Source organism: Lentinula edodes (assembly GCF_021015755.1).
Source record: "Lentinula edodes strain Le(Bin) 0899 ss11 chromosome Unknown C8R40scaffold_17, whole genome shotgun sequence".
NCBI classification, from domain to species: Eukaryota; Fungi; Basidiomycota; class Agaricomycetes; order Agaricales; family Omphalotaceae; genus Lentinula; species Lentinula edodes.
In genome coordinates, this window is record NW_025764323.1 from 301,462 (window position 1) to 314,593 (window position 13,132).

General features: G+C 45.8%; 6 protein-coding genes across 6 annotated transcripts; 4 read left to right on the forward strand and 2 right to left on the reverse strand.

The window, feature by feature from the left end:
- Positions 1-431: 431 nt before the first annotated feature.
- C8R40DRAFT_1189095 (Dopey, N-terminal-domain-containing protein) lies at positions 432-1,809 on the reverse strand (the record flags this gene model as incomplete). Its single annotated transcript, XM_046233032.1, has 3 exons — positions 432-1,216; positions 1,435-1,488; positions 1,710-1,809. The coding sequence occupies 3 exons, from the start codon at positions 1,807-1,809 to the stop codon at positions 432-434; spliced, it is 939 nt and encodes a 312-aa protein (XP_046086501.1).
- Positions 1,810-2,507: 698 nt separating this feature from the next.
- C8R40DRAFT_1272398 (P-loop containing nucleoside triphosphate hydrolase protein) lies at positions 2,508-4,654 on the forward strand (the record flags this gene model as incomplete). Its single annotated transcript, XM_046234070.1, has 10 exons — positions 2,508-2,682; positions 2,859-2,906; positions 2,960-3,080; positions 3,165-3,284; positions 3,344-3,570; positions 3,618-3,850; positions 3,902-4,017; positions 4,066-4,211; positions 4,262-4,332; positions 4,383-4,654. 10 exons carry the CDS (start codon positions 2,508-2,510, stop codon positions 4,524-4,526), a joined length of 1,401 nt encoding a protein of 466 aa, XP_046086502.1. The 3' UTR covers positions 4,527-4,654.
- Positions 4,655-4,915: 261 nt separating this feature from the next.
- Positions 4,916-5,698, forward strand: C8R40DRAFT_1069427 (fibronectin type III-like domain-containing protein; the record flags this gene model as incomplete). Its single annotated transcript, XM_046226106.1, has 3 exons — positions 4,916-5,098; positions 5,151-5,360; positions 5,549-5,698. 3 exons carry the CDS (start codon positions 4,916-4,918, stop codon positions 5,696-5,698), a joined length of 543 nt encoding a protein of 180 aa, XP_046086503.1.
- Positions 5,699-6,025: 327 nt separating this feature from the next.
- Positions 6,026-6,721, forward strand: C8R40DRAFT_1069428 (uncharacterized protein; the record flags this gene model as incomplete). Its single annotated transcript, XM_046226107.1, has 3 exons — positions 6,026-6,031; positions 6,098-6,528; positions 6,577-6,721. 3 exons carry the CDS (start codon positions 6,026-6,028, stop codon positions 6,719-6,721), a joined length of 582 nt encoding a protein of 193 aa, XP_046086504.1.
- Positions 6,722-8,826: 2,105 nt separating this feature from the next.
- Positions 8,827-9,120, reverse strand: C8R40DRAFT_1044958 (uncharacterized protein; the record flags this gene model as incomplete). The annotated part of the gene is made up of 1 exon (XM_046224258.1): positions 8,827-9,120. A coding segment is annotated over one exon (294 nt), but the record flags the coding sequence as incomplete, so codon positions are not given.
- A 1,106-nt stretch (positions 9,121-10,226) lies between these two features.
- C8R40DRAFT_1045188 (uncharacterized protein) lies at positions 10,227-12,194 on the forward strand (the record flags this gene model as incomplete). The annotated part of the gene is made up of 4 exons (XM_046224282.1): positions 10,227-10,460; positions 10,512-10,559; positions 10,650-11,233; positions 11,570-12,194. 4 exons carry the CDS (start codon positions 10,227-10,229, stop codon positions 12,192-12,194), a joined length of 1,491 nt encoding a protein of 496 aa, XP_046086506.1.
- Between the last annotated feature and the right edge of the window lie 938 nt (positions 12,195-13,132).

The window sequence follows — 13,132 nt, forward strand, 5'->3', positions numbered from 1 at the left end:
TTAAGCTCTCAAATGCAGAGCAAAAAGGTACTGTGTACGTTCCAGTGGGGACAGGTGCATCAAGGAATGCATGCAAAGATGTAAGGTCGTTCGGTGTCGCTGGCCATTTGTAGGTCGGACTTGACTTTGGGGCGTGAGAGTAATGCGATGTGTGGTATGTGGAACGGTATTGCTTCGAGGAGGATCAAGCTCGCTCTCATGGATGGAGACGGGGCTTTCAAAGGTTCTCGTTCAACTTGAATCTAGGGTGTAAACGATATTGATTAGATGACATCAACTACTAGCGAAGACAGAATTACTTCAAGAAGATCCACAAGAGCAGCGAAAATGAGAGGAAAATGTATGGTTTGAGCTTCTTCATCTTGGGAGAATGTATTGAGTATGAAAAGGATCATGTCGATAGCCTGTACGCAGAAGCTTTCAGCAAGGAATCACACAATAATATATGGGATGCACCTTATTTCGTCCGTCACCGCTAATGATTTCTTGGAATACAGCACTGAGAAGTCGTCTCCAATTGATATGCGGTTCCACAGCTTCGAATCATAAATCAACACCTCCGACAGTGCAGCTCCAATCTCCCACTTATCCAGCAATGAGATGAAGATCTTGAACGGCCGAGACTCCGAATACTCCCCAGAAGGCGACAGCATATCCTCCTTCAGCGTACTCCGAAGCAATTCCAGCGCGTTATCCTTCAAGTACTCAATCTGCTTTTCGCTCTTCTTGCCTGGTCCCAGCAACCAGGAATATAACCGCCGATTTAGTGACAAATCACGTTGAAGTACAACACTAATAGCTGCGCGCATCAAAATTGACCTGTCTTCTGATTGCGCCTGTTTGACAGCACTACTATCGACGCGCATAGATTGTAGAAGTAGATCCAGCGCACTCCTCTGAACAAGCAGATTTTCATCTTCTAAAGCAGCCGCAAACGCACTAATCATCAGACCTATATCAGAACCCACAATGGAAGTGATGTCTTCCAGCCCATGAAGTTGTGGTAGTCTCCGGGAAAGAAGGTTCAATGCAGTTCCTCGGGCGGAGGGAGTTGTCGACATGATGAGCCAAATGTTTTGGAAGAAGAAGGAGGGAGAGACTGTTCCGGATAGTCGATCTAGTAGACTGATGACCCTTTCGAAGAATTCTCCTGTCTCCTCCTCTAGACCTGGTAATAGTGCGAGAATGAATGATTTCATGACGGGTCGAAGTCCAGCTTGCAGGGGAAGATAGTGTGTGTCGTAGAGATTGAGTAGAGTCGGCTGCAGATAATCAGTGCGAGTCAAGCTCATATTATTCGAGCGACGTACCTTTACCGATGTTGCAGCGTACTCGAAAAAGGGAAACAGGCCCGACGACCATATTGGTAAATCACGCTTCAAACCTTCTGACTGTTGAAGCATCAGATATTGAGATGACTCTCTAAGTTCCAACTTACTCCGAGGACGGCTAGGATATGAGAATATACATCTAACGCTCTCTGGTGAACTCCAGTTGGTAAAGCGGGGTTTAGACATTGCGAGAGCCGTTTGGCAACTATCAACTTGCGTGGAATCTCCTTAAATTGCATGTATGCTTGAAACGTCTACTCCAGCATCGAAATCAGCATGTAGCATCTCCTATGAACAATTTGACACGTACCTTTAGCAATTGCTTGAGAAACGCTATACAGTCCGCCCATTCATGGACATTATCAAACGAATTCAAACACTTCTCGACTTGTTGAGTGTACTTCTTGTATTTAGGATCTGAAGCAAAAGTCTGCTGGGCCACTACTGCTTGCGCGACAACACCATTAGGATTTGCCATTCAATGTCCAAGATCGCGACGGAAAGAAGTTGATGGGTGGGAAACTTACCACGTTCACTAATTCGGGATGCTTTCTTCGAACGGACTATTTCATGCATAACAGTCAGGCAGGGAAGTTCTCAAGTAGACTAAGGAAAAGATCTGCTGGTCGACCAGTGACTACGTGGACTTACCGCAGTCACTTATCAATCTGAATGATCAGCTTTCCAGCTGCACAGCAAAGAAATTAATACGGAGTATATATACGATACCATTAGATACATCCTAGTTTAGTTTGCACACGACAAGATTGGCCTCAGGTCCTAAGAGTCTGCGGGTCCCATCATATCCGAATCTCCGGCCTCCGAAGATGGACCTATCGGAATCGGCACCTGCGAGATTCGCATTTTGGAAGGTGCATGAACACTGATACTACCTCCCATTCCAGCTTCCGGAGCCTGTGACTCTGACCTTGACGGAGCAGCGGAAGTGGACAAGGATGATCCCTTCCCTTTGCCCTTTCCCCTCACGGCGACTGGTGCCGATACCGAAGACATCTTCAAAGGCCCAACATGCGAAGGCGAATCACCGATGGACTTCCTCAGCTCTGGATGCGCCTCCGCCTGACTGGCAAATGCTGAATCCTTCTCGCCTACCCAACCTTGAGCAAACCACCTTCCACCTCCAATACCACGGATTTCTCGTTTCGCGACGCGCCAATGTCGGACTTTAGTACCACTTCGATCAAGAATGATGTTGGGTGCGAAGCACACGAACGATCCTTCACTACCGACGACTTTTCGAACGCTACTCGCGAAATATTTCACTCTGACTATAACTCTCAGAGCCCCATCAATAGACTCGAAATGTCGCCAGTGTCCAATGCGAACAAAGGTTTGGAACGAGATTTCAGAGATGGTTCATATCATTCATCTCACTTGCCACTTGGAAATGGAGGTACCGCATACGAATCGTCGAATCGGATCCGGGACGTAGTCCTCCCTTGGACGGGCTCTCAGTGCATGCATGCATAGCTCTCTCATCTACACTTCTGTAACACATTTCCGTAGGTGTCGGTGATGGTATTGGTCATGTCTGGGGGCTCAAAAACGTCCAGGGTAAGAGCGGTTTCTTCCGATGTTCTCAATGCTGTTTCACCTTCTTTTTACAGCCGAAGAGATGGTGGAATTCTCTTCTGCTGTCCGTGGCATGTGTCTGAACTTGGAAGCCGACAACGTTGGTGTTTCTATCTTCGGTAATGACTGGCTCATCAAAGAAGGTGACACGGTCAAGTGAACTGGTCGAATCGTTGATGTTCCTGTTGGTCCTGGTTTGCTTGGGCATGTTGTTGACGCTCTCGGTGACCCTATTGACAGCGAGGGTCCCATTGAGGCCGCTGAGCGTTGTCGTGCTTCCCTGAAAGCACCTGGTATTCTTCCTCGTCGTTCGGTCAACCAGCCTATGATGACTGGCCTCAAACCCATTGGTCGTGGTCAGTGTGAATTGATCATTGGTGATCGTCAAACTGGAAAGACTGCATCCTTAAGCAGAAGAGGTGGAACGATGGTAAGGATGAAGACAAGAAGCTTGACCGTGTGTACGTCGCCGTGGGCCAGAAACGTTCAACTGTTGCTCAGCTTGTCAAGACCCTTGAGGAGAATGACGCCATGAAGTACACAATCATTGTTGCTGCGACCGCCTCGGAAGCTGCCCCTCTGCAGTATCTTGCTCCCTTCTCTGGATGTGCTATGGGTGAATGGTTCCGTGATAATGGCAAACGCGGTGCGTTCAACGGCAAATTACGCAGCTCTAGGCTCAAATTTTTCTAGCTTTGATCATTTACGATGACTTGTCTAAACAGGCCGTTGCTTGCTGTCAAATGTCATTGCTTCTCCATCGTCCTCCTGGTCGTGAGGCCAATCCTGGTGATGTCTTCTACCTGCATCCTTGTTTACTTGAATGTGCCGCCAAAATGAGTGACAAATTTGGTGGAGGATCTCTCACTGCTCTCCCTATCATTGAGACCCAGGGTGGTGATGTCTCTGCTTACATTCCCACCAATGTTTGTTTTTTTTACATCTCAGCTTGGCAATTTATTGAAGTTGTATCATAGGTCATTTCCATTACCGATGGTCAAATCTTCTTGGAAGCTAATCTCTTTTTCCGTGGTGTCCGCCCTGCTATCAATGTCGGTCTCTCTGTCTCTCGTGTTGGATCTGCCGCCCAAACGTGAGTACAATTCGTTTTTATTGTTAATCTGCTTAATCGTCTTCATAGCAAAATCATGAAGAAGTTTGCTGGTTCTCTCAAGCCGTACCTTGCTCAATACCGTGAAGTCACTGCCTTTGCTCAGTTTGGTTCTGATCTTGATGCCTCAACCCATTTCCTCCTCTCCTGTGGTGCCCGTCTGACTGAGCTCTTAAGTATGTCTCATTCCATGACCATGATTCCTGTATCACATCCCGTCTTGCAGAGCAAGGCCAGTATCAACCCCTCTCTACTGAGATTCAGGTTCCCATCATCTACGCCGGCGTCAACGGTTTGGTGAGTAAATATTGATATCCCTATTCATATAATTTTGACCTGGTTCACAGCTTGACTCTATCCCGGTTGACCAAATTACCCAATGGGAGGGAGAATTCCGTTCCCACCTCACCTCTTCACAAGGTGCTCTCTTGGAGGAAATTTCTGGTGGAAACATTACCCCGGAGCTTGGAGGAAATATCAAGGGTCGTTGAAGAGCACGTCTCATCTTTCACCTCTTAAATTTATTTTCGCCCTCAATTAGAATAATATCGTCTTGAGGAGAGTTGAACGGTGCTTAAGAGTCCTTGCCCATTCCAAAATAAATTTCTCTTTATTATCTACACCACTAGAAGTCAGTTTGCGATATAAGGCATGATTTTGTGTATTCGCCACAATCGAATTTCACAGAGGGAGTCTTCATTGATTACCGCTGGTAAGGCTTCTCTTGGTTTATCGCTGGTTCTATGTTCAACTTCCCATAGGTTTGACAAAAACAACATCACTCCTTGATACGGTACGTGTGCATTCTATCCATCTGTATGTATGGACTGCTGAAATGGAACGTTCTTCGACAGAATTTGGACACAGGCAATCTTACACCATGTTCAAATATTCTCAGCTCACTATCTCCGGAAAGACTTCGAAGGACACCACCTCAGTGATGGAAACTGCTGAACCGTTTGTTGGTTGCGATGGTAGCAACTCTCTCTATGATATTCTCTTCACTGTCTCAGCCAAAATCTCCAACACTGGTCAATATACTGGAAGCGAGGTTGCCCAGCTGGTCAGTGTTGATTTGTTCTCATCCTTCCCTTCGTAATAACCCCTTTTCGCAGTACATATCGATTCCCGAAGAGAGACAGCCTATCCATGTGCTTAGGGGATTTGACAAGGTCAAGGACATCAAACCCGGAGCCAGCGCAACTGCTTCTTTCCCCATTCATCACAAGGATGTCAGTGCATGGTCGACAGTAGGCCAACACGGGTACATCCCCAATGGAATGTTCACTATTTTTGTCGGAACTAGCTCTCAAAATCTGCCTCTTGTAAGTGTTCATTCTCCATGATATCCGCAACTCACTTGGGATCTTCCATAAAGCACTACCTGGATGCCTTGATTGCTGCCTTCAACAAAGCTCATTTCAGTCCATTGCATCTCTCCTTACGGTCATGGCCTCATTTTACTTCGTCATTTTCTACATCAGTTTGCTTTGGCACCAATATGTTCTTGCAGAACATTGAATGCTTTGGTGGCAGCCGTGCAAATATCACCCTCATTGTCGACAAGGCACTCACATACAATAACTATGATACCTTCTTTGTGGTTTTCCTGCTGAGAATTGGTGGTGCTTTCCCTGAAAATTCAGTCATTAAATATCCCTAGAATGGTTGAAGGATGATCAAAGGAATGGATGCTCAGACAATGCAATACAAACACCTTCCCATGACTTGGGATCCATTGATGAGCCTTTGGATCCAAAACCCAGCTTCACAGCCGTCGATATGTTCTGCTATCTTCAGAGTTAGGATCATTGCAATATTGATGACATCAAGGCCCATAAGGTAAATCATTCCGGAGTGATTGGAAAAAGTGACTCATCTGTGTATACTCAGCGTATACTCTGCGTATACTCAGCGGTGAGAAAAATGAAGAGATAAAAGGAAGCAACGAGCAAGGGCCAAAGTATCAATTGCAAAAAAAAACCGTAACATGACGGTAAGAGCTATGGATTATCATCACATTCAAGTGGAATGCCAATGTACCTAACTTTCAAATCGACAGACAACCTTTGAAGAAGATGAACAAGGCATTCTTGCATTATTTCTGATACCCAATAACCCCCGAGTTCTTCCCATATTTATTCCAGACATTCCGGTCAACGAATATGGATTACCCACTCCACTCGATATTCACCATTTCTTCCAAAAATATCATCACCGATTGGGATTGAACTACTTGCATCCCATTTGTCGTGTCAAATTCATTAGCATCACCGACTCCGTCAAAGACCACACAACAAGAATGCATTTATATGGGTGGGGAGATCTACAAACACCTTTGCACATTGAAACTTGCAACGGCATTGACTGTACCAGGGGGGAAGGGGATGCTTTTTGGAGAGTTCCCATTTTGGGTATCTGCGTATCGGAAGATGGAAAAGTGCAGGATGCTCAAGAGGAAGATGCTGCCTTAATGAAGGCTTATTTCCGGAAGTAAGTCGTCTTTCATTTGATAACCAATATACGGATCTGACGTTCTAGCCTAAAGCCAAACTTGCAAGCATGCATAGATCTCTTCGGTGTCTCAAAGCTGCTCTTGGTTGCAAGCAACTATTACCAGTATTCATTGAATGTAAACTACTTAGGGAAAGATCCATTTCTTGTGAGACATTCCACTAAATATTAGTGGTTGAATTTCGGGGATGTCCGCTATCAACTACGTTAGAGCACTGCTTTTCACCGGGGTCTAAATCGGTCAATGCCATACTCAATCCACCCACGCTCAAATTGTACATCAATACAAATGAGAAATAGCCCAAAAGAAGATGTTTCAAGCTGGCGGTATATATATACCGATATATAACAAAGGCGTAGGGTATGACTAACAAATGAGTGCCCAACTTAACGATGAAATCAGACAAGTAAAGATGGTGGCAAATAGCAAGTATTAAACCAAGGCCAATAAAGTAAGCAGCAAGGAGCAAGGATTGCAAGCAAAGGATGAAGGAGTCGATGGATTGCTAACCAAACGAGCGACCAAGGGGTGAATCTACAGAAGAATAACGGTGTCAACAAATTGCTAATGAGCGGTGGGATAAATTAGTTAATGGATCGCTAGCAAAATGGGCGGGCAAAAGCGTCAATGGATTGCTAAGTAGAAGGAACTGGCTGAGAGGAAAAGTAGCTGGTGGGAATAGGGGGAGTCAGCAAATCGGTAGGCGAGCGTAACCTCACAAGGCAAGCTTTAATAGCTACACGGTTAGTCTTAATGGTGTTTTGGGTCAGCTCAGCAGCTAATCTTTCCACCTCGTTAGTACTTTCCTTACTTGGTGATAATCCAAGCGTCAAATAACCCGGCCAATCAAATAAAAGCTTGATGCGAAACCAATGATTGAACAAATCACCATGTTTTGTGTAGTCTTTTCCTACAAAGTACGGCGTGGTCAGGTACGAATAATATATATACAAGTTCAGCTTACCAGTAACAATAGCGGTCTCTTCAAAGCGGTTTGAATCCCATGCCCAATTCCGCACGTCTTCCGCCCATTCAAACATATCACATTTGTCGTCCCATGTACGCTGGCACCAACCAAGCCGTGTAAGAATATCGGTTAGCGTTTCACAATCCCCACTAGCGTATCTGACACCAGCATATGCAAGCACACCCCATCTCTGATTCAACGACCTTTTGTATCCAAGAGGGATCAAAATATCCCTTAACTTTCTCCACGGAGTGTATCGATCAAATAGCAGCATCCCAGGAATATCGGTAAATCTTAAATCATTTGACACCGTATGTGTCCTGGACAATTTCAAGCAGCAATCATCAAAATTCAATGCTGAAATGTTGATGAGCCGGATCGCAGACATATCGATGACCTTTGGAGGATGGATTGGGGTTGATTTCTGACGGCGTGAACGACGATGACGGGATGCTGAAGATGGGAGTTCAGACACTGGGTGAGAGCAACTTGGTAGGGGATGCAGTAGAGCCCCTGAGGCTTCAGAGCTGTTCAATGGAGCTATGGGTATTGTAGCTGGAGGAGCATGCGAATCAGAACTGCGAACTTCACTTGCCGTTGCAGTACGTGGTCGTGCAAGTGATGTTAGCTGAAGTAAATCTTCAAGTAGAAGAGATCGCTGCGTTTCTGTCATTTGCTGGAGTGGGAACAGCAGCGACTGCTCATTCAGCATGAACACTGGGGAATGTTCATTTAGTGGAAACGATGGAGGCTGGTCATTCAGTGGGAGCGATGGAGGCTGGTCGTTCGGCGGGAGCGATGGAGGCTGGTCATTCAGCGGGAGTGATGGAGGCTGGTCGTTCGGCGGGAGCGATGGAGGCTGGTCATTCAGCAGGAGCGATGGAGGCTGGTCATTCAGCGGGAGCGATGGAGGCTGGTCATTCAGCGGGAGCGATGGAGGCTGGTCATTCAGCAGGAGCGATGGAGGCTGGTCATTCAGCGGGAGCGATGGAGGCTGGTCATTCAGCGGGAGCGATGGAGTCTGGTCATTCAGCGGGAGCGATGGAGGCTGGTTGTTCAGTTGGAACGATGGAAGCTGGTCGTTCAGTTGGAACGATGGAGGCTGGTTATTCAGCGGGAACGATGGAGGCTGGTTGTTCAGCGGGAACAATGGAGGCTGGTTGTTCAGTGGGAACGATGGAGGCTGGTTGTTCAGTGGGAACAATGGAGGCTGGTTGTTCAGCGGGAACGATGGAGGCTGGTCGTTCAGTTGGAATGATGGAGGCTGGTTGTTCGGCGAGAACGATGGAGGCTGGCCGTTCGGTGGGAACAATGGAGGCTGGTCGTTTAGTGGGAACGATGGAGGCTGGTCGTTCAGTTGGAACGATGGAGGCTGGTCGTTCAGTGGGAACGATGGAGGCTGGTCGTTCAGTGGGAACGATGGAGGCTGGTCGTTCAGTTGGAACGATGGAGGCTGGTCGTTCAGTGGGAACGATGGAGGCTGGTCGTTCAGTTGGAACGATGGAGGCTGGTCGTTCAGTGGGAACGATGGAGGCTGGTCGTTCAGTGGGAACGATGGAGGCTGGTCGTTCAGTGGGAACGATGGAGGCTGGTTATTTGGCATAAGCAATCGAGGACTATTTCCAAGTGCAATGACCTGGGACCACCACTCCTCGTTCAGAAATAATGGGAGCTGGGGTTCGAGTGAACCTGAGGGCGACTGACATCTAGATGGACCTATGTATGAATTGAACGATGGTGGTCGAAACTGAAATTCTGGAATTGAAGGGAATGATGGTGGCGATTCATGCAGGATGGGAAGCGAAGCAGAGTGCTGGGAAAATGCAGGTAAATCTCGATTCTGTAGCGAAGAGGACTGTTGCATAGGGGGCAAGAATATTGGGTGTAGATGCATATGCGATGATGAGAGAACGGAGGATTCGGTTCCTCCCGATGTGGAAAACTGAGATTCAAGACCGTGTTCCTTGGTAAAGCTTTGGAGTGGAATCTACAGCAAATGGATAATGAGAACCGTACATCTTTTAGTCCAAGCGTTGTTGGACATACATCAGGTAGACCCATAAGTCGAGCTTGGGATCCAGGTCCAGCTCCATCATTCAGCGGTGAGCTTGATACCTGCATATCCATTGAATAGGTTGACTGAGTATTGGGGGAAGGTCCTCCAATATTATGCATGGCCAACGTTAAATTCGTTGCAACCGTTGTAGAATATTCAGCAGGAGTTATCGGAGCATATAATCCAAAAGGGCCTTCGAACGCCAAAAGTAAGTGGTCGTCGCTCGTGTGTTCTTCCATTAGGCTGAAGCCCACTGCTCTTTGTTTTGCAGATCAATAAAGCAGAAAGAACAAAGCATAAAATAAAAGGCGACGAAAATGAGGGAAAGAAAGACGAGAGAATAAAGTTGGCTCTGTGGGTCCCAGCGTGGCGTATATATTTCTTGATCATTTCAGATATTTATAACCCACTTTTAGAACGCTAGAAATCCTGCATTTGATAGTGGTTTTCTGGTAGATTATATTGATAGAGCTCCAATGTTGAGGGGAATTCTGGTTCTTTCCAATCCAAAGCTTATACTTAACATCCGCGATATTTTGTTCCGAGATTTACAGGTACCGCTGAAGTAGTGCCTCATTAGTGGCTATGCAGCTGTGATTGATTCAATGATTTCATAATCTTCACTGATTGATTCTACCTTTCATCTTCGCTTCATGGCTCGCTGGATTAAAGTCAGCTTTTTTTTAACTTTTTTAAATTTCATTTTGCCTTGTATTGCACCAAGTACAACAAGTGCTACAAATTCCAACGGACTCTTGGATGCATTTCGTCTCCATTATGAGCAGTTCCATGCTCTTCTAGTCAGCGTCTATACCGAGGAAACAGATCCATTCTTGCTCCGACTTCTGGGTGAAGATTTAGAAGAGTTCAGTCATACTGTAAATCAGGTATACTATTCATCATGTATTTCTAGAGTTCCAGCAAGCTGATGACAATAGCATCATGATATCTTTGAGCCAGAAGAGTTACAGACTTTACGCACTGGCGTTCAGCTTATGACCATAGATGCACGGGCTCTCTATGATCATCAAGTTGAAGCTTCTCACACTGGAAGACCAGAGGTAGTATTGCAGGAGCATACAGGCCATCGTGGTCGTCCTCGTACTGTAATCAACACAGACTTCCTTTCATGGGCCTATGGACATCGCACTACTTCTGGGATTAGTGACTTCCTTGGAGTTTCTAGGGCTACCGTCAGGCGTCGTCTACTTGAAAATCAAATTGCACTTCCCGGAACCAATCCATTTCCTGACTCCTTGATAGATAACTCGGTACTGCCTGAAGTTCCTGAGGACAACGCAATAGATGGAGTGCTAGGCAATGAAATGGAAGTTCCTGTATCTTTACCTGATGCAATATACACCGAAGCTGCATCCATTGCCTCAACTTCTTCTTCAGCCACTTATTTGTCAAGCATATCGGATGACCAGCTAGATTCTCTGCTGGGACATTTGAGGGTCTATTACTGTCGCGCAGGAATCCGCATGCTTGATGGTATGCTTCGTCGACTGGGCCATATTGTACCTTATGAGCGTATCCGATCTTCACTCCTTCGGATCGATCCCATTCAGCGGGTGTTTGACCGCATTCGCATCCGTCGTCGAGGTTATTCTGTTCCAGGTCCTAATTCGCTATGGCATCACGATGGTCATCACCGTAAGTTAATTAATCAACAATAACGCCAACATCTAACATGGTCTTTAGGGCTCATACGATGGGGTGTGGTAATTCATGGCTTTATAGATGGGTACTCCAGAATGATAACAGGGATGCGAGCTAGTAATAATAATCGAGGTGAAACCGTACTTTCCCTATTCTTAGCTGCTGCAGAGCATTATGGAATTCCATCTCGTCTCCGTGGTGATCATGGAATTGAAAATATCTGGGTTGCTGCATTTATGGAACATGCTTGTGGAGAAGGTCGTGGATCCTATATATGGGGAAGGTATATGTATAAAATTTCATCTACCAAGTACCATTCTGAATACATTTTTAGATCCATTCACAACGTCCGCATAGAGCGTCTATGGGTAGATGTCAGTCACTATGTTAGCCAAACCTGGCATGACTTATTCACGCACCTGGAGCTGCACCATGGCCTTGACATCTCAAATACAAATCACATATGGCTTCTTCAACATCTCTTCCTCTCAACAATCAATGAACAGTTAACTTTTTGGGCTGAAGGATGGAATAATCATCGGATTTCACAGCGCAATGGTCCATCCCGATCACCAGAGGATATGTTTGGGTTTGACATGATTGCTAATGGCTTACGGGGAGGTTCATTGGATGAGGTTTCCATGACCGACGAGGAACTTGAGGTCTTTGGTTTGGACTGGGATGGGTTGAGAGACGAAGTACTATTGCGGTCTCTCAGGCAGAACTACAATAACGAGGGCTCTAGTTCATGGCTTGGGCAGCGGGGACCACCTCCGGAGTTGAACCAAGTAGTAGTTGATCCACCTCCTGGTCTATTCACTTTGGAGCAGATTGCTTGGATGGATGAGCAGCTTTCAAGACTTGCACGTGGTCCTCAGGAAGAAGATGTAGTACGGCTGTGGATTACTGCCCTTGCAATTGCAAGATCCATGACTGGTAATAATTCAACCTACTTTTAACTTTATAATCAATTCCGATCTTGACATGGAGAGTTGTTGATAAACGTATTTGCCATGAAAAAGGGAATGAGCTGCGAAGTATGGAATATAAGTTCTAGATGTCAATTATTGTATAGTTGGCAATACATCTGCCATCGGTTGGACTAGAATTTGAGTATTTTAGCTGGTTGACGTTCTCCAGATGTTTTACTTTAGCACCAGACATTACATTAGATTCCTGCTGATGCCACGCTGGACTCCCGCTGATGCCACACTGGACTCCCGCTGATGCCACACTGGACTCCCGCTGCTGCCACGCTGGACTCCCACCGACACCCTGCTGGACTCCCATTAACATTACATCTGCTACCTGCTCAGCATTGTTAGAAACCACACAAGATCTACATCAAATGTCCATTGGGGTGATGTAAGCGATTGCAGAATCCCACTATGTTTCCTGAGCATTAGTATATGTATATTAGATAGTAGTGCTGATTTCCTACCCACTAGGGTTTTAAACATGTAGAATATCATAGTTTCTATAACTAGAATTGTCAATTTCTGCCTGAAGAGTTGAAATATCGAGTAAGACATACAATTTCGAGTAGAAGGCTAATAGTTGGAGTAGGATATTGAGTAATCAGCTGATTATTGAACGAAAACTGCTGTTATAGTCAGGTTATAACTGAACCCTGTGCATGACACCATACTGTCCGCCAATTTTACTCTTTGTTATTTATAGCATATCCTTATTTACCTACTTTACAACGGTTCGGTTTTACTGTACAGGTACCTAGGTACCTACCGATGCAATACCGATGAACATATGAAAGGCATTATCTCCCCTGGTCAAATGTATAAAGATGCGGGACGGTCCATCTGCGTCTGAAATAATACAGCCTTCTAATACAGTTTTCAGCAAACCGAACCGCAAACTTCTGACTTGGGTTCAACGAGCA